This window comes from Pempheris klunzingeri, chromosome 10 (assembly GCF_042242105.1).
Source record: "Pempheris klunzingeri isolate RE-2024b chromosome 10, fPemKlu1.hap1, whole genome shotgun sequence".
Lineage (NCBI taxonomy): Eukaryota > Metazoa > Chordata > Actinopteri > Acropomatiformes > Pempheridae > Pempheris > Pempheris klunzingeri.
Window position 1 is genome coordinate 8,642,576 of NC_092021.1, and position 17,318 is coordinate 8,659,893.

The 17,318-nt window shown below is 41.6% G+C and overlaps 2 protein-coding genes across 2 annotated transcripts in view; both read right to left on the bottom strand.

Annotated features, from left to right (window-relative positions):
- Positions 1–164: 164 nt before the first annotated feature.
- On the bottom strand, positions 165–2,413 carry LOC139208853 (SPEG neighbor protein-like). Its single transcript, XM_070838616.1, has 5 exons — positions 2,377–2,413; positions 1,891–2,033; positions 1,257–1,564; positions 707–848; positions 165–406 (listed from the first exon to the last, which is right to left on the bottom strand). The coding sequence occupies exons 2-5, from the start codon at positions 1,995–1,997 to the stop codon at positions 268–270; spliced, it is 696 nt and encodes a 231-aa protein (XP_070694717.1). The 5' UTR covers positions 1,998–2,033; positions 2,377–2,413; the 3' UTR covers positions 165–267.
- A 589-nt stretch (positions 2,414–3,002) lies between these two features.
- spegb (striated muscle enriched protein kinase b) overlaps positions 3,003–17,318 on the bottom strand; it is a 35,262-nt gene continuing 20,946 nt past the window's right edge. The window contains exons 21-41 of the mRNA XM_070837682.1: positions 17,204–17,300; positions 16,809–17,009; positions 16,506–16,563; positions 16,273–16,350; positions 15,947–16,119; positions 15,832–15,858; positions 15,529–15,681; positions 14,909–14,951; positions 14,717–14,785; positions 11,879–14,615; positions 11,608–11,757; positions 10,916–11,032; positions 10,343–10,510; positions 10,015–10,137; positions 9,288–9,452; positions 8,228–9,074; positions 7,842–8,081; positions 7,460–7,683; positions 6,721–6,796; positions 6,337–6,486; positions 3,003–6,185 (exon numbers count right to left, since the gene is read on the bottom strand). Of these exons, the coding sequence (XP_070693783.1) occupies positions 5,930–6,185; positions 6,337–6,486; positions 6,721–6,796; positions 7,460–7,683; positions 7,842–8,081; positions 8,228–9,074; positions 9,288–9,452; positions 10,015–10,137; positions 10,343–10,510; positions 10,916–11,032; positions 11,608–11,757; positions 11,879–14,615; positions 14,717–14,785; positions 14,909–14,951; positions 15,529–15,681; positions 15,832–15,858; positions 15,947–16,119; positions 16,273–16,350; positions 16,506–16,563; positions 16,809–17,009; positions 17,204–17,300 (6,152 nt within the window). The 3' untranslated portion in view covers positions 3,003–5,929. The remainder of the gene's footprint in view (positions 6,186–6,336; positions 6,487–6,720; positions 6,797–7,459; positions 7,684–7,841; positions 8,082–8,227; positions 9,075–9,287; positions 9,453–10,014; positions 10,138–10,342; positions 10,511–10,915; positions 11,033–11,607; positions 11,758–11,878; positions 14,616–14,716; positions 14,786–14,908; positions 14,952–15,528; positions 15,682–15,831; positions 15,859–15,946; positions 16,120–16,272; positions 16,351–16,505; positions 16,564–16,808; positions 17,010–17,203; positions 17,301–17,318) is intronic.

The following is a 17,318-nucleotide window of genomic DNA, read 5'->3' on the forward strand; positions in this document are numbered from 1 at the left end:
ATATATATATATATATATATATATATATATATATATATAAAAACTTCTTTTTTTAATGTCTAATTTTTACCATTTCTATCAGAGACCAATATTGTACCTTGAGGTATTCTTACAACATACTCAAAAAGCTGCCAGCACAAAGTGTACTTTTTATTACAGTATGAGTTATGTAAAGCTTGGAACACAGCATTAAACAGCGTATTGCGTTGGATTGCACAAGAGGACAAAGGCTCATCGTGTTAGAATCAGTGTAGTCGAGAGTTTGCATCAGAGGATGTCGACACGAGCAAAGGACTGGTCCGTGCCCAGATTGTTCTCCACAAACACTTCATACTTGCCAGCATCGGACAACTTTGCATTTTTGATTGTCAAGATTGTGTTTGTGTCTCCAATGTCGAAGAATACCCTGAAAAAGAATTACAGCACCTATATTATCACTGTTTATTATATATGCTTCCCTATAATCACTTGACTGTTGCCCTGGTGTCATTGCAGTGACAGCAGCATTGTTTGTTTAATGATCAGCGAACGGTCATTTCAGCATCATTTTACTATTTGAATCCATTTAAATATCACATTTATGGTGGTGGAAAAGTACAGGACACTATGCAATTTCTACATGTACACACACTCCTGTGTGTATTTTTAACATATGGACAGAAATGAATCAGGCATTCTTCCTAAATGAATCTCTAAGAGAGCCCACCTGTCGTCTTCTTCAATGTCATCTCCGTCTTTGAGCCAGGCAACATCTGGAGGAGGCTCCCCCCTGATATCTGCTTTGAGCACCACTGTCGTCCCTCTCTTGGCTTTAATGTTGTCTGGGCCTTTAGAAACCTTGGCAGGGACTGAGAACGAATGACACAAATACTCCATCAGCCATGTGATTTGTTGAAGATCACACAAGTACTATTGCATATTCCCTCAGAGAGAAAGCAGTTTCAGTTTTCAGTTCCATCTCATCTAATGTGATTGTTGAAGTCTCTCACTCCAATGTCCAGGAAGATCAGGTGTTTAAAGCAACAGTTTTAAAGTAGACATATCTTTTCCTGAAAATATGAATGTACAGCCAGCCACTGCTTAGCTTAGCGTAGCATAAAGACTGGACACAACAGGTTGAACTATTCTTTGAACCACTTTGATTAAGTACTGATTCCTCCAACCATGCCAAAGTAACAAAACTTAGATTCATGCCCCACTGTGAAGTGGAGAAACAATAAATGCCAGCAACAATGCCAGTAACAATGTGTACACACCTTCGACTAGAATACAGGCAGATCCACTTGTCTGTCCAAAGGGATTTTTAATGGTGACACTGTATTTTCCCAGATCAGCCAGAACCCCGTCACGAACCACGAGTGCCACAAAATCGGGGTCTTCAAAAACGTAGCGGTACTTTGGTCCATCCTTCAGCTCTTTGCCGTCCTTGTACCAGACGATGAAAGGATCTGGGAAAGCGCTCACTCTGCACTCCAGCTTTGCTGCGCTGCCCTCAACAAGGACCACATCTTTGAGCTCCTGCAGGATCTTGGGAGGGCCTTTCTCCCGCAGCTCTTTACGCGACCTAAGAAACACAGTATTATAAAGGATTCACTGCACAAACGGTTTATACAAAAATGGGTTCAGTATGCTTCAAGGACACCAGTTTGTACGAAGTCTCATCTGAGCGAGTCTAAAGGTCAACACCTGCACTAAATGGCTACGGTTGAGGGCAAGGCAGGTAAAAAGCTTGCACAGGCGTGGCTGGAAAAGCGGTTGCAGTATGACCAATGATCCAACAAGCACTTTGTTTGAAGCATACTGATACCTTGCATGATTACATGCTCTGTACTTTGCTCAAAAGGCACTTCAGTGTCAATGATGCCAGCAGACATTTGATATTTTTGGCACCTGTGTCCGCGATATGAGGCTTGGATTCGGATAGCAGCCTCCTGGACCTGAGGATCGTTGATGTTCAGAGTGCACCCTGGAGGGGGTGCAGCTTTTGCTTTGGACATCTGAAGTGATCAGAGCAGGTTGGCACCAGAAGGAACCTGAAACCAAGTTGAAAACACGTTAAGATCCAGCTGGCCTTTTTCACAGCAAGCCCTTAGACTTAACAAGGGCTACGCTCTGTTCATGTCCCACCGAGCCGTGACAGTGTGACAGTGAGAGCCAGCGTGCATAACAGCAGGACTAAATGGAATTCAGCCATCATTCATTTTATTATTTACACCTGTGCTTTTCTTACTGTTATATATCAGCATGTCTTTTGTGAAAAAGAAGGCCGATCTACTCTGACCGCTGCGAAAGATCAGTTAAGAGCAACAGAATTTTATGAATGAACACATTACCTTATCCAACCATTTTTGTCATTTGCAGCGCAATATTTCTTACCTTGGAGATCCTCTCAAAGCTGCACTCCACTTCAAATCCACTCCAGAGTCAGCACACCTAAAATACTTCATGCTTTATATCTGGAGATCAGGAGGAGCCTTTTAGGTCCTCAAGGATCAGGGTGAACAACCCATCACCCACACGTCCCTTTTCCTTCTATGGATATTAAGAAATGCTCAGCATGGCAGGACTGATTGAAGATGGGCGACAAATGTTACAGAGATACTTTCCCATCCTTATAAAGCCTTCTCATTAAATGCTCCTGAGAATCCTCGGAGCAGTTAATAGTTTAGTTTGTGGTTGAAATGTGAGTCGTCCCCGGTGGAATCACACACATAATTGTTGGTTTGTCAGGCTCATGTGGGTGGGTGGGGGGGGGGCGGCCTCTGAACTGAGAACACTCTATGACAGCATCACAAAATCACAACTGCGATCTTTTATTACAGTGGAAACACTTTTCAAGTCAGCTCTTTAGTTTTAGTTAGCTCTTGGCACACTATCCACAGTGTGACATTAGTCTTTTTTTAAAAGAACAGTTTGTAGAGACAGTTCTATAAGTAACTCCGCTACCATTTATCATGCCTAGTTTTCACCCTCTGTAGAAACAAGGTACCACACTGTATTCGTGGATTTGTCAGTATTTCCTTTATTGTTCATAGCCTTAACTGCTGTCATGCCTTCCATGCCAGATTCAGAAATTTCACAAAATAAAAAGCAGAAGCTTACAACAAATACAGTCACTCAATAAATAAACACATTGCGAAACACACACAAAGCAGCCACATTCATATATTCAAAATAAAGAGTGCATCATTCATTTAACAGGCTATTTTCTCTGTGGGTCTAATATCCATCACGAGGCACTGCAACACATTCCACAAAATACGGCATAGGATTTTAATACAAAATGTGGAGCCTTCAACATCTTTTTCAAAACCCTGTTTGTATTTCATTTAAAATGATTAAAGAACATAATATATTGCACAGACGTTCAGAAATTGATGCAACGTTGCATTCTCATGCTGATCTTGCATGTTTTCAGTCAGGTTTAAAAGAACTTCCTCTGTGATAAACTTCAACTCTGCATAGGAAAATGACTGAGCCAAAAAGACAAAGAGCTGCAGAAAGGGGCAGCATTTATCGAGCGATAGCATTAGAATATATAGAACTGCTAAGATAATTTCATAGAATTACCTACAAACTTTGTCAGTCATGACACAAATTAAAACAACTTAAAATGATTTTGCTAAATGTGTGCTGCGGCTTTAGATCAAAATCATCATAAAAGACTTTCGGTGTCTGATTGTGATTCCGTGATAACGCTCTTTTAAATTCATCCAATCTGTCACAGAAATTGCACTGCGTGTCAGGTGTGCAAATCCGTACTTGATATCAGCAACACACACGTGACAGCAAAATGATCAGAAATTGGACATTTGTGCAAATGTTTCACATGCTGGTCTTAATGCTGAATTTGCCCTCACAAGGCAAAGCAATACAAAAGAAACAATACAACTCAGTCACTTATTTACCGTAAAATAATGAGGATAAATCAAATGATCAGTGTATCATTGAGTCAAGATCTATGCAATGTAAAAGCAAATGTCCTGTAACCAAACGAGTACCAAAGTGAAAAAAATTTGATTTGATTAGAATTTAGAGGCATGTGTCCTCTCAATGATGATGATGAACAAAGACTTGTTTATTGTTCCTTTATATCTTAAGAGGTACATACCTGAATACAAATGAATTATAATAATATGTATATTAATATAAATATATGATCAGTAATCATTTCCTAGACCTGTTTTGATTGTCTCAGATTTTAGTATTTATGATTTCATTGTTTGTGCAGTCTGGGGCTGCAACGCTGCATACAGTATTGAATTTACACTTTGATCGCTGTGTGCAGTAAGCTTGTATAGGCAGGCAACAACAGCTGAAGCTGTAATTCTACTTAATTGAGGGAATTAACTTAATGAAGTAAATTGTAACGCTAATTATAACCAATTTGAATTCTACTTACTTTATTTATAAAACGTTCTGCCATTTAAAAACTGTGATTTATCAAAACCAAATAAAACAAGCTCTTTTTTCAAAGCAGTAGCAAGTGAAAATTACAGCTAAAGTAAGAGCTAATACACTCAGCAATGTCTTAATAAACATCCTTTCTCAGTGATTTGTAGAGGCTAGTTGTCATGCTGATTAATGCTAACTTGTTAAGGGCACTTGGAGGCACCCCAGTATCACCAGTGGGTTTCTAAAGAGCTTCGGTTCACCACTGAACCCCCCCGATCTAATCTTACATTTAATGATGATCTTGAATCTCAGGCAAAGTTTTGTGTGCACAGTCTAAGAATACACTGACTGTCTGACTGACTCAGCAAACTTGTAAACCTCATTTTAGTAAACTCAGGCAAGTGTAACTATCTTTGCATGGCTGATCAAACTGGATCCTTTACACTGGGCTGTGTGGAAGAGTTTAGTTTACCTGGAAGCCAATGCTGTGCTTCTTAGCTTATTTGTGGTAATGGGGCCTGCCAGCACAGTGACAGTCCTGCATGGAGCCACTCATGCTGTCCATGTCATCACTTGGAGCTAAACTCGTGTTCTAATAACAAGTTCAAAAAAATAAAGTCTGCTTTTGACAATGAGAGTATCCTTAATAACCTATTTTGCAACATTAGGGAAGAAATTTGTGCTGATTTTAAGAGTCCTTTACTAATAGCCCTTGTAGAGAATCCTCCAATCCTCTGAACTCAGTACACATTTTGAAAGCTCAACACAAAAATAGTCACTGGAACTGCTACAATCTTGATGCTACAGCAGTATAAAAACTCTGGTTCTGTAGCACAAAAAACACTGTTTTAATTGGAGTTGGATTGACTTTACGGAGAGCAATATTTAGCATTCTACGCTGCCCTTAATCAGGGACACATAATTAGACATCATAGAATAAACTTCTGGTCAGAAAACATTTGAATATGAGCCTACAGATTGATATAGTAGAGGTGTTGCAATTGTTTGAGCACTCTTTGCAACCCCAGAAGTCATTATTTGGTGACTAACTTAAATGAAACACCGTTTTTAACATCAAAACTCTATTACAGCAATTTCAGGCGTGCTCAGGGCGGGTCACTACAATGTGTTGATCAGTGTCCCCTCTAATCATTATAGAGTTGACAGTAAGAAATGAAGTATTTTATCCAAAATGTATGCAAAGTTACAAACCTTGAGGTACTAACTTGAAGACAACATCCTGCCTTGTGTGATCAAGGTCCACCATATAAAAAATGCAGTCAGGCTCTTGTACTTTAAAGAGTTCCCTTAGGTGTGAAAGCATTCTTTGAAATTATCTTTCAGAGCCCGAAAAGACAAAGAAGTGACGTCTCTGTTGATCACAGCCGCTGCTGGTTTCTTGAGTTTTTTTTTTTTTTTTTTTTTGCTTTCTTCTTCCGACCAAGTTCAGCAGCTCAAACCGAAGGGACCACCCCACCTCGTGGCCCAAAGTCTTGTCTTAAAGTCCCGCCAAGTGGTGTCTGGAAGCCTGTTTTCACGGGGTGACAGGTGTGGTGGGTGAAGTCGGCACATTAGGCGTGGCGGGGCTGGTGGGGGTTTGTGGCGAGCTCTGGTAGGACCGCAGGAGAACTTTGTGCTTCGTGGCCACCTCCACTCGTCTGCGCTGCTGGTCGGCCAAGAATTCCTTGAGACGGGTAGTTGTAAAGGTGAGAGTCTGCCTACGAAGGCGCATCAGGTAGGCATCTTGAAGCCAGGAGTTATTGAAGCAGTCCTTAATGGAGGGACGAGCCCTGTTGAAGACCAGATAGTGAGGATGCAAATATTCAAAGCTTTTAGAGACATTTAAGAGATACCACTATATTGAGGAACTGTAAAGTTAGCTCTCAGCAATCAGAAACTCTGTACCATATGGGAATTGTTCAGGGCTAATGTTCAGCTTACCAAGGGTAGCTACAGAGGATCTTTTTAAGAAACAGAGAGGCACTTTGGGACACATTCTGGTAGAGTTTAGAGAGGTCAAACTTTGCTGACTGGATCCTTGATTCAGTCTCCCGAGGATCATTTTCAAGGAAAGGCGACTTGCCGCTCAACCTGGAAAAAAATGAGTGGAAAGTTTTGACACTCGCAAAACAGCGTAGATGCTGTGAATCAAAGCAGTATCACAGGAGTAGCAGGATGTCCACACCATTGTAAAATTGCAGCAAGACCTGAAATCTGAAATGCAAATACAGCAGATACATTTTCAATGGTAAGCCTCATTTCACATAAAGAACATTTCTATTTAAAGAGGGCCGCCTGGGTGGAAGCTGTGAACACAGTACGCACATGATGAAAGTCAGTACGCCCACACTCCAGATGTCAGCCGGAGGGCCCACAACATCTCCTTTCAACATCTCTGGAGCTGCAAGGGGAAGAAAGGGGAAATGCACAGTGTTCATTATTTTACACAGAACTTTCACTACATCTGAAAACAGTCAAGGTACCACACATACTACAGTTTATGGCTTATTTCCTGCCATTCTGTATATGCAATTATTTGATGGATGTGTGTAGCTCATTTAAACGTGTGATTGCAAAGTTTTAGTTAGTTTATCATCCCGTGTTTACATAGTTGGTGCAAGCTGATAAGATATGTACTCTTTTGACTTTGACTTTTGACTTTCTGTCATAGTATGTTTCTGTAGTTTTCTTCCTAATAACTTAGAGGTTAACAGTAGAGGTTCTATAATGCTCACTTAACAGTGCAAAATTACTGAGTAAGTACAGTTAAATTAACTCACTGACAAACAGACTAATTGTCTTTTTCTGTGAAAACAGTCACCTGTCCAGTACTAATGTTGGACTGAATCAAAATAGTAAAGTTTCAAGCTAAATCATTGTGCCTAAAGATGCTAAAAAACTCCGCAGAGTTGAGGGAATTTGCTAAATCAGGTGGTAATTCTCTGTGGGTGTGTCACTAAAGAGACCTTTCTCACAGTGCACATCACAGTACTCATTTGATCATTAATGATATACAAATACTGGTTAGAATTTTGGTTTAATCAGTGAAAAACAGGACTCTTACACATAAACTCCAGTGTTCCAATAGGAGGGCTGAACTGCTTGAGGAAGAGAGGGTTGTAAGTCTGAGCACTGCCAAAGTCAATGATCTTGATGACGTTCATGTAAGTGACAATGATGTTCTCTGGCTTGATGTCCAGGTGGAGAATGCGTCTGGTGTGGAGGTAGTCCAGACCCTGGAGGATCTGCACAATATAGGTCACCACGTCATCCTCTGAGTAACGGAACCTGAAGCACACCAGAAAATAGCTTGTTAGAAAGGAGGAATGGTTTGAAGCAGCTTCCCACTTTACTTCTGAATAAATTCTGCTTATTCTGTATAAATTGAAAACCAAGTAGTGATCAGACAAGCAAGCAGAATAACATGTACAGATGTTTGGCTTCACCTGTCAATGAGGCTGAAGAGCAGCTCCTTCCCACTGCAGTACTCAGAGATAAGCACCAGGTAGCGCGGTGTGACATAAGCTTCGTGCAGAGCCATGATCCTGTCATGATGAAGTGACTTGAGGATGTCGTATTCCTGCAGCACCTCCTGCTTGCTGTCTGCCTCATAGGGAACAATCTTAGCCATGAAGAGGTTGCCTGTGGCGTTTTCCCGGCACTCGCGGATCACACCAAACCGCCCCCTATGTGATAAAGATTACGTCAGTTCACCAGCAGCTAAAAATCATAAAAATTGTCATATCTTGTTCTCCAGGAGCACTTTCTAGTTTCCAGCTCACATCTAAGTTTTGTTTCAAATGGGGTTTTTATTTAATTCAGGAGACTTTACCTTGCTTTCTCATCCATGAAGGTATAAGGCTTCTGTGGGACACCCTGGCGCAGAGATCCATCTCCAGGCTTGCCCAACGGCGTCCTGCGTCCCGAAGGTGTGGCCCGTCCTGACGGCGTGACCCGTCCAGATGGGGTGCCCCGACTGTCTCCTCCCTGCACCACCACCATGGGCGACAAGACGGTCACAGGAGTGACTGAAGGGGTGGTGGTTGTCGGGGTGGAACTAGATTGAGAAGGTGGAGTAACACGAGCAGTGGCAGTTGGCACGTACATCGGAACAGATGAAATAGGTTTGCCGATGACAGGTGCGGGTGGTGACACAGGAGAGGGGGGTTTGATGGTTATGGGCGGGGCTGCATTTACAGGACTCTGAGGTTTGGGTGGAACAACAGGGGGGGGTGCCAGTTTGGTTTGGGGTTTGCTGACACTGATGCTAAGAGTGGTCTTGGCTTTGGCTGGTGTGGCTTGAACTGCCGGGGTGGTCTGGACAGGAGTTTGTTCGGAGGGGGGTGTAATAACGGGAGGAGTAACGGCAGGACGGCTAGCATCAACCTGCACAGTGGGTTTAATGGTTACTGGAGAAGCAGATTTTGCCACAGATGGAGCTGGAGCTGGAGCTGGAGCTGGAGCTGGAGCTGGAGCTGGAGCTGGAGCCGGAGCTGGTGCTGGAGCTGGAGCTGGTGCTGGAGCTGGAGCTGGAGCTGGGACAGGTGTCACCGTGGTGGATTTACTAGGAGCCGGTTTAATGGGAGGCACTTTCATGGATGACATCATCACCACAGGGGGAGGAGGGGCAGTTGCAGGGACAGTCTTGACCACCACAGTGGCACTAGATTTAGCTGGTTCTAATAAAAGACAAGGAGAGTAAGGACAAACTTCAAAGACTTGATTTGATATATAACATGACAAGACATGCAATGTGATTATCCACAACTGAAATGTGTCCTTATCAGTGAGGGTGAATTTTAAGTATGAATGAGTACATTGAAAGATATATAATGTATATTTGACATCTTTATCTTCAATAAACACAAGATTTTGTTTGAGATAATACACACCTGAAGCATTTAGGCTTACAACTTCTGAGAGGTTGCTGTAGGGGCCCTGGCCTGCTTTGTTGACACAAGCCACCCTAAACCTGAAGGCGCCCCCTGCTGGCAAGTCAACCACATTATAATAACAGTCTGCCACCCCTGTAGCCACGATCAACCAGTTGGTCTCGCCTGGGAAGTAAAATTAAGACAAGTATGAGCATTTCAAGGGACAGTTTGTAGTATTATGATGTTCATTTCCTATGTGTGGACATACTGATACTGAGTTCAACACAAAAAACCTTCCAGTTGGTTAAATGTTGGTTCTAACGTGGTGAAGCTGTTGTGCTGCACTTGTGATTCAGTTCAGCTTCACTACTCTATGTTGCCATAGCAACCTTAAGATAATCTGCATTATTGATGTGGTCTTGTTGATTTAAATTGATTAAAATTATGCTGTTTATTAACTTTTTTGATGTAAATAAGTCTGTTTCACAGTGAGAGGTATACCTATCTATTCCTTCAGTATATCCATGTGGTCAAAGCTGACTTGGAAAGAAGTTATTCTTAATAACTCTACCTGTTGCTGGAGGTAAATCCAAAATACACTGGGCTACCCACAGCATATGGTTTGAGACCCCATTATGCTTGGATCAATGTAACCCTTTCAAAACCACCAGTAAAAATATCAATATCCTTGAGGTTGGTAGTCATCTAACAATAAAACATTGGATCATTGTTGCTAGACACTGACCCTCTGCTCTCCTCTCCAGAGAGTATGTGCAGGGGGCCATGGTGTCTGATGGCCTCCACAGAACCAAAGCTGTGTTGTTGTACTTCTGAGGTATTTCAGGGGTCCCAGGACGATTTGGCAGACCTATAAAAACAAATATATCGGTATTACATACACACCATCTGTCCTTGGGCTCTTACTTGCCCTCTAGTTTCTTCCCATTCATCCCTGTTGTCTATCCAGTAGACAATAAGAGTGTTTATGACTGTGTTTATTGTACTGTATATACGACTAGCAAGATTTCCTTTTCAAAAACTGACATGAAATTGATGTATGTTTCAGTTCTTACGAGCAAGAGATATTGTGCAAGAGCTGGACACAGAGGCCAGGGGGTTTGTAGCAACGCATTCATAGACCCCTGCATCCTTTTTGGTGGTCTGCATGATCATTAGTAGCTGACGACCATCAGGGCACGCGATCATGTTCATCCTGGCATCAATCTCCAGGGGTTTCTTATCTGAGGAAACATACATGGTGAATATCAGAGTGGAAAAGTTTGTTACTTGTTATAATTGTTAAAGACAGATAGTGTTACCTCCACAAAGAAAGTTATAAGATTAAAAAAAATCTGTAGGAAAGGATCACTTACCAGCAGATAGTAACACACTGACCTGTTCATAGCAATAAGGAATCTAAATTGTTTATCTAATCCCAACACTATTCATTTGAGCTGTATGTAACTTCTGTTATTGTAGCATATGTTAGTATATACTGTAGCTAGATACACTGTAAGACATCATAATTCTCTGCACTCATGCAGCCAAGAATAAATATATAAATTAGCAAGTGAGGTGATTCTAACCATCTATTCATGGGATCATCAGTTAGGTAATACTGCCATATTTACATCATGGGCCCTTACCTTTCACCCAGTTGATGTGTGGGTGGGGGCTTCCTGCCGGCAGACAGCTGAGGGTGACTGGATCGCCCTCCAGCAGGACATGATCTCTCAACTTGATGTGGAACACTGGAGGGAAATCTGGGAGCAAAAGACATTAGACCATTTATGTTATGTCCGTACTGTATACTGATCAAATTAAAAGTTATGATTTACTTTGATGATTAGATCACCATCATTGGAACCATGGTAAAACTTTGTCTTTGTGTTCTTCACATTGTCCTTATTCATTTTTGCTATTGCTATAAAGAGCTATGAGTATGAAACATACAAAAGCATCTAAGAGGCAACCAAATGCTATGTGTTCACTGATGCTGACATTTATACGTTATGGTTTAGTGAACCATGTAGCATGCAAGATTTAAGGAAGAAAACATGAAGCAACAGTTTGACACTTTAGGGAAATATGGTTTCTCGGCCAGGAGCAATCACTTCCTGAAGTATCCTCTCTTTTCTGGATGATGAGAGCAACACTCCAGGGATAGAGCGAGGCAAGATGTTTGGCCATTTCCACTCTTTTCTCTAAGCAAAGCTAACCAGCTCTCTGGAATAAAGCGATTCATTGTATCTCCCAAAATGCTTAAGGTGTTATTACCTTACCCTTGACAGACTGCAATCGCAATCTTCCTCCTTCTGTACACTATTGTGTGACTTACCAGAAGCCAGTCTGGAGTACTGGCGTGAACGTAGGGAACTATTTTCTCTGGAGATCGCTGTTGGTATGTCAGGCTGTGACACTGTCTTGTCTCGCCTCCCTCTGGTCAGGCCCCAACGATCCCAGCGGGATCTGCGCTCACCCTCCACACCTTTACAAGCAAAGATAATCACCTCCATAAATCGACCATCATGCTTTTGAGCAAATGTAGTGTGCTATTAACAAACAGGGAGTAAAATTTTCAGTAAGATGTATAAGTAAACGCTGCATACCCTTTGATGTTTCTGACTTAAGGCTGGACATTGAGTCTAGAGACTCTGATGAGGCACCATTGCTGGCCTGAGATGCCAGCTGGTTCTGAGGAACACTGGCAACCTTTGTGGCACGGCTCTCTGATGTTGAACGACGAAGCATGGAAAGAATTGGCGTCTTCTTGGTTTCCTTGTCCTCTGATGCTCTTCTCTCTTCTGAGAAGCTGCGGATTCTTGTGGAGATACCAGCAACTGTAGATTCAATCTTTCTGCGCATTGCCAAGACCGGTGATTCATTAGGTTTTTTAAGCTCCTTTTCATCTTGTTCCACAAGTGTTTCACCTCCACCATCCATGCGCATCATCTCTACTTCCTTCTTGTCCTGTGACCCTCTACGGCCGAGAGTCCAAGAAAGCCTACGTCTTGAAGCAACTGAATCTTCTTCTTTGGTCATTTCATCCTTGCGCTCAGTTGATGGAGTTCTCTTCAGGCGCATAGAAAGCCTTCGCATAAAGCCTTGGTCCTTTTGAGCTTCACGAAGGTCCTGGACTGACTTTGACTTCTCCTCAAGTCTCCTCGGTGCTAATTCCAATGGTGCACCAATTGGCCCATGTCTGTATACCTCCTCACCTAACTCTGTAGGGTCTGATGGAGTCAATTTTTCCTCATTCTTTGACCGTGACAGAAATTTTAGACTTCTTGAGAGGGAGGACTCTCGCTTTTTGAAGCGTGCCTCAAAGACCTCCTCAGAGGTAATGTCCTCCAAGTCAGCTCCTGCTGAGAGCTCTTGTTGGGATGAGGAATGTGTGGTAGTCTTTGGTGGACTAGATTCCTTTGTGATCGTTTCTGGTGATGCTACCCTGGAGTATACAGCAGGATGCTCAGTGGTTGATGTGGCGGCTGGTTTTGGTCCACCAGGTAAAGCAGAGGATAGGCTGACAGGTGAAGATGAGGGTAAAGAAGGTTCTGTTGATACTGAGGATGATGAGGTGGGTGGAACAATAACAGGTGTAGAGGGGCTTAAAGGTTGGTCACTGACAGGCTGAACTGAAGGGACCATGATGGTCTGCATGATACTGGCATAAGCTGAAGTCCTTCCATCTGGAAGAACAACTCGAGCAGGAGGCGAGGGTGTTACATAAGTTGACACAACATTTGCTGGATGGGAATATTCTTGTGTTGGTCTCACCATGACTGAACTGGTGCTTATCATCATATCAGAAGAGTATTCAGGCATATTTACTTCTTCTTCTTGTACCTTTTCCTCAGAAACATCTACATTTTCTTCTACATTTGATTCAGTAACATCAGTAACAATTCTTTCCGCTTCATTCATATTCTTTTCCTCTTCTTTTTCTTCTTGCACTTTTTCTCCTTCTTCTTCCTCCATTTTTTCTTCTACTTCAGAGCTTTGGACCACAAGAGGAGGTGTTGGAATTCTCTGACCCATATACTCTGATTCAATCATTGGTTCTTCTGATATGCTCATGTCCTTCTCTGAGAAGCCACTTGTGCTCGATCTCTCATCAAAATTACTATCTGTAGCCAGGCCATCCATCTTTTCATTCATAGTCTCATCAGACTTTGTCTCTCTATCCATGAATGATTCCTCGCTTTCTGTTTTGGTTGGACTTTCCTGCACAACAGACTCTGGTGTCGGTGGTTTTGGTGAAGGTTCCCTGGGTGTCACTGGACGTGACTCTAGCTTGATTTGCTCAGTGAGAGATGACATGGATATAGCTTCCTTGAGCTTTCTTTCTTCTACCTGAGCCAAGGGAATCTCCAAGGGAGCTCCTGACCGGCGGTGTAAAGCTATGGGTTCTGAATCACCTTGACTGAAAGAAGCAGCTTTGCGCAAAACTTTGGCTTTGGGAACATCATCCCTTGTGGAATCGCTGGATGCAGCTCTAGTTAGTGGAGGTGGGCCTAGACGAGCAGTACGAGAGTAGCGATCTGAGGATATTGCACGTTTTTCATCTCCCATTCCTAATGTTTCCAACAGAGGTCCTCTCAGTCCACTCATCTTGTTGTCCACAGAGCCACCACGAAGCAGTCTTTGTCTCATCAGCTCCAGTTTAAGAGCATAGTCTTCTTGACTCATCTTCGCAGTTCCTGGACTGGTGCTCCTCCTCGGTAGTTCCATAGAGACAGCTTTCTTAAGAACTCTCTTGCCATCCTCTTGGTTTCCTTCTCCAGCTCCTTCCTCAGGTGTAATCCGTAGCAGCAATGCACTGTCAGCTGAGCCTCCACGTCTTAGCTCCCCTCTTCGTCGTCCAGCCTCTGGTTTATCCGACTCCATGCTTGAACCCCTTCGCAGGGGTTTTCTAGTCAGCTCTGACTTTTGTGGTAATTCAGCAGGCGATTCTTCATCTGAGGAACCCCTGTCATTGTCTAGTGATGACCTTTTCCGCAGGCGACCTTTACCTGTTAATTCGACCCCTTCTTTATCCATTTGTTCAGGATCACACTCCATTGCCTCCTGGGCTTGAACAGGAGTTCCATCCTGCTTTCCTGTTTCCTGCTCATTGGTCTGGATGTCATTCAGCGACATCCTTGATCCAGAGAATTCCACGTTAAGGGGCATGGGAATAAATGGCAATTCATCAATGTCTTCATCAGAATCTGAGGACGATGATGGCAAAGGTGAACCTTCTTTAAGGTGCTTGGGAACTGCAATGGAGATATGGCTGGAGGAATCATTCAACAATTCTGGTATAGACCTCATGACCATTTTTGATTTGTAGCTGATTAATGAACGCTGTAAAAGAGGAAATATGATAGTTTAAAAAACTGAAAAAATGTCACCAATTAATTATTTAAAGCTATTCTGGGATCAAAGCAATAAAGAAAATCCCTCACCTGCCATTTTCTGCGAGATACAAACTTCCTCAGTGCCTCTGTGCTTATGGCCTTTCCTTTGCTAAGTGTCTGTAAAATAAATAGATATTAAATGTAACTAAAATAAATGAAGAATGGGACCTTGCTCAGTATTGTCAAACAGGTTGTGAATAGTTAACAGTGTAGCATAAAATGCTGCTGGCCTTGTCTTACCTTGAACCATGGATGTCTGAGACATTCCTGAGTATCAGGTCTCCTACAGAAGAATTATGGAATATTTTAGTCTTACCAGTTCATTAATATTTGTTCCATTAACTAGCTTAATAAACTGCAATGTCTGAACTGTCTTTACTGAAAAGAGCTGACAAATGATCTGTAGCAAATTCTGTTTCAATGAGAATGTCTATATAAAATTCTTCAATGAAAACATTTGAGTATTACATGCAAATCTAAAAATATTGAATTAAACCTGAGAATAATGAATTAAACTTATACTGACAAAATGCACACTTCCATCATCCCATTGTTGCTGACATAAACAACATACAAGTTGAATATGGACATTATTATGCATCCATCAATGATTGGGAGATTTCTTGCCTGATTTCCAACCAGTTTGCTCAGTTTACCTACAAGATCTGTGTTGTGTAGGCTATGATTGCATTTCAGATGGTGTCAGAAATCAGAATTGACTGAAGGTATTTCCCTCAATATCTCAGGCATTATTTAGATAACTTATCACTTAATTTCTGAGTTGTTGTAATTATCAATTACATATTTATGTATGTATTTTACACAATAATTTTGCATAAAACAGATCCACTATTACTCACAGCCTGTCTGCTACTAGCAGCTTAATAATGAATCCTTTAGCTTCTCGACAAAGGTCAGCAAACATGCTCTCCTCGAAGGCCACATTATAGTTCCTGATGTTCAGTAAGGAGCTGCGGTCATTCTCTCCAGCAAATGGAGACACTCCTGTCAGACTGACAGCAGAAACAAAATACATACATGACAAGCCAATAGGTAGTCCTGAACAGGCAAACATGTCAAAAAATGATACTGATATTCAGCATCCTGGTATACATTCAAAAATTAGGAAAATAAATAATTATAATAACAACAATTTTACACACCACAGATATGCCAGAACTCCAGTTGACCTAGGAAAATAAAGAGAATTAGAGAGAGTTAGAGAAAGGTGCTGTGTTAAACACAGACAATTTTTTCACAATTCAAGAGATACTCCACCAGATGTCCGATGCTTTTGACACGGGGGCCTGATTGACAATTTCTGGTGCAACAAATTCTGGGGTGCCATATTTGCAGTATTGAGCTTCGTCGGGTGTGATCCTCACTGCGTTGCCAAAGTCACAGATTCTGATCTGATCACCGTGAGGGTCTGCCATGAGAATGTTGTCCGGCTGAGGGAAGAATAAGAAATACATTTGGTATGATCATTTGCCAAATTTGAAAACAGTTTCAGTGCACTTTTTAAAATCACTTTTATTACAAAGTTTTTATATCCACAGGACGAGAGTGAAACAGTGGGAAAGTGAGGATCTGTGAGTATCTACCTTAATGTCCAGGTGTATGATGTTTATTTGATGAAGGTAATCCACTCCCTCAAGCATTTGTCTTATACATGAACGTACCTGGTGGTTCCCAAACACAAAGGTACCAGTATAGCTGTTATTTATTAAATAATTAAATTACCTTCAAAATAACATACATTTGATCATTATATTGAAAATTATACTGAAATGTTTATTGTAACGTTTGCCGTGCAGTGATGAAACACAGAACTTACATCAGACTCCATTACTGTAGATTTCCTTGTAAATCTATCAAGCAGCTCCTCGTGGCATCTTTAAAGATTGAATTAAGGCTGTTCTTTCTGGTACTTTGATTGTAATACATTTACAGCATGTAGGCATGATTATTTCACTTTTAACAAGGCAGAATTCTTCATAAAATACTTTTCAGAACAGCATAATGCAAACAGCTACAGTGAAAAAGAGCGTGAAAAGCCAACATTTTTTGTTCATATATCATTAAACTTACCTGCTAGTTATATACTCTTCTAACTGTTCTAACTGCACAATAAGGATACATTTCAGTGATGATGATCACTGTGTTCTTTTTCTCAAAGGCATCATGAAAGTAAAGGACTCTCTCGTGGTCCAGCTTGGAAAGCAGGCTCATCTCTCTCAGAGCAGACGCCTTCTTCTTGGCCCGTGTGGAGATAAACTTCGCAGCATACTCCATTTTGCCTACTTTCTGGGTCACACGTTTCACATAGGAAAATGCACCTCTGGAGAAAACAAATGGGAGAAAGCTCAACTTTCTTTTCATCATTACTTAAGAAGTCATTTAGAATCTGTTTAAAATAGCAAGATTGCAGCATTTGGACTTGGACAGAAATACAACCTCATTTTGGACATTACATAAAAACTGGTGGAGACAATGACTCTCTTGCATTATATTGCATTAATAGAAATTTCTTACCTTCTAATTTCCTTCTGGATGTCATATAGGTCTGTCAGTCTGCGCATTTTCCTCAGAATAGTCTCTTCGTCGTCCATTGGGTCCTCTTTCCTTTTAGCTACAGTAATGAGCACAT

Bases quoted from the DNA above. Each gene is read 5' to 3' on its own strand.
- LOC139208853 (XM_070838616.1), bottom strand. From the start codon at position 1,997: ATGTCCAAAGCAAAAGCTGCACCCCCTCCAGGGTGCACTCTGAACATC. The intron at 1,565-1,890 runs GTGCCAAAAATA...TGTGTTTCTTAG, and splicing joins GCCTCATATCGCGGACACAG to GTCGCGTAAAGAGCTGCGGG. The intron at 849-1,256 runs GTGTGTACACAT...ATTCGTTCTCAG, and splicing joins TGCCTGTATTCTAGTCGAAG to TCCCTGCCAAGGTTTCTAAA.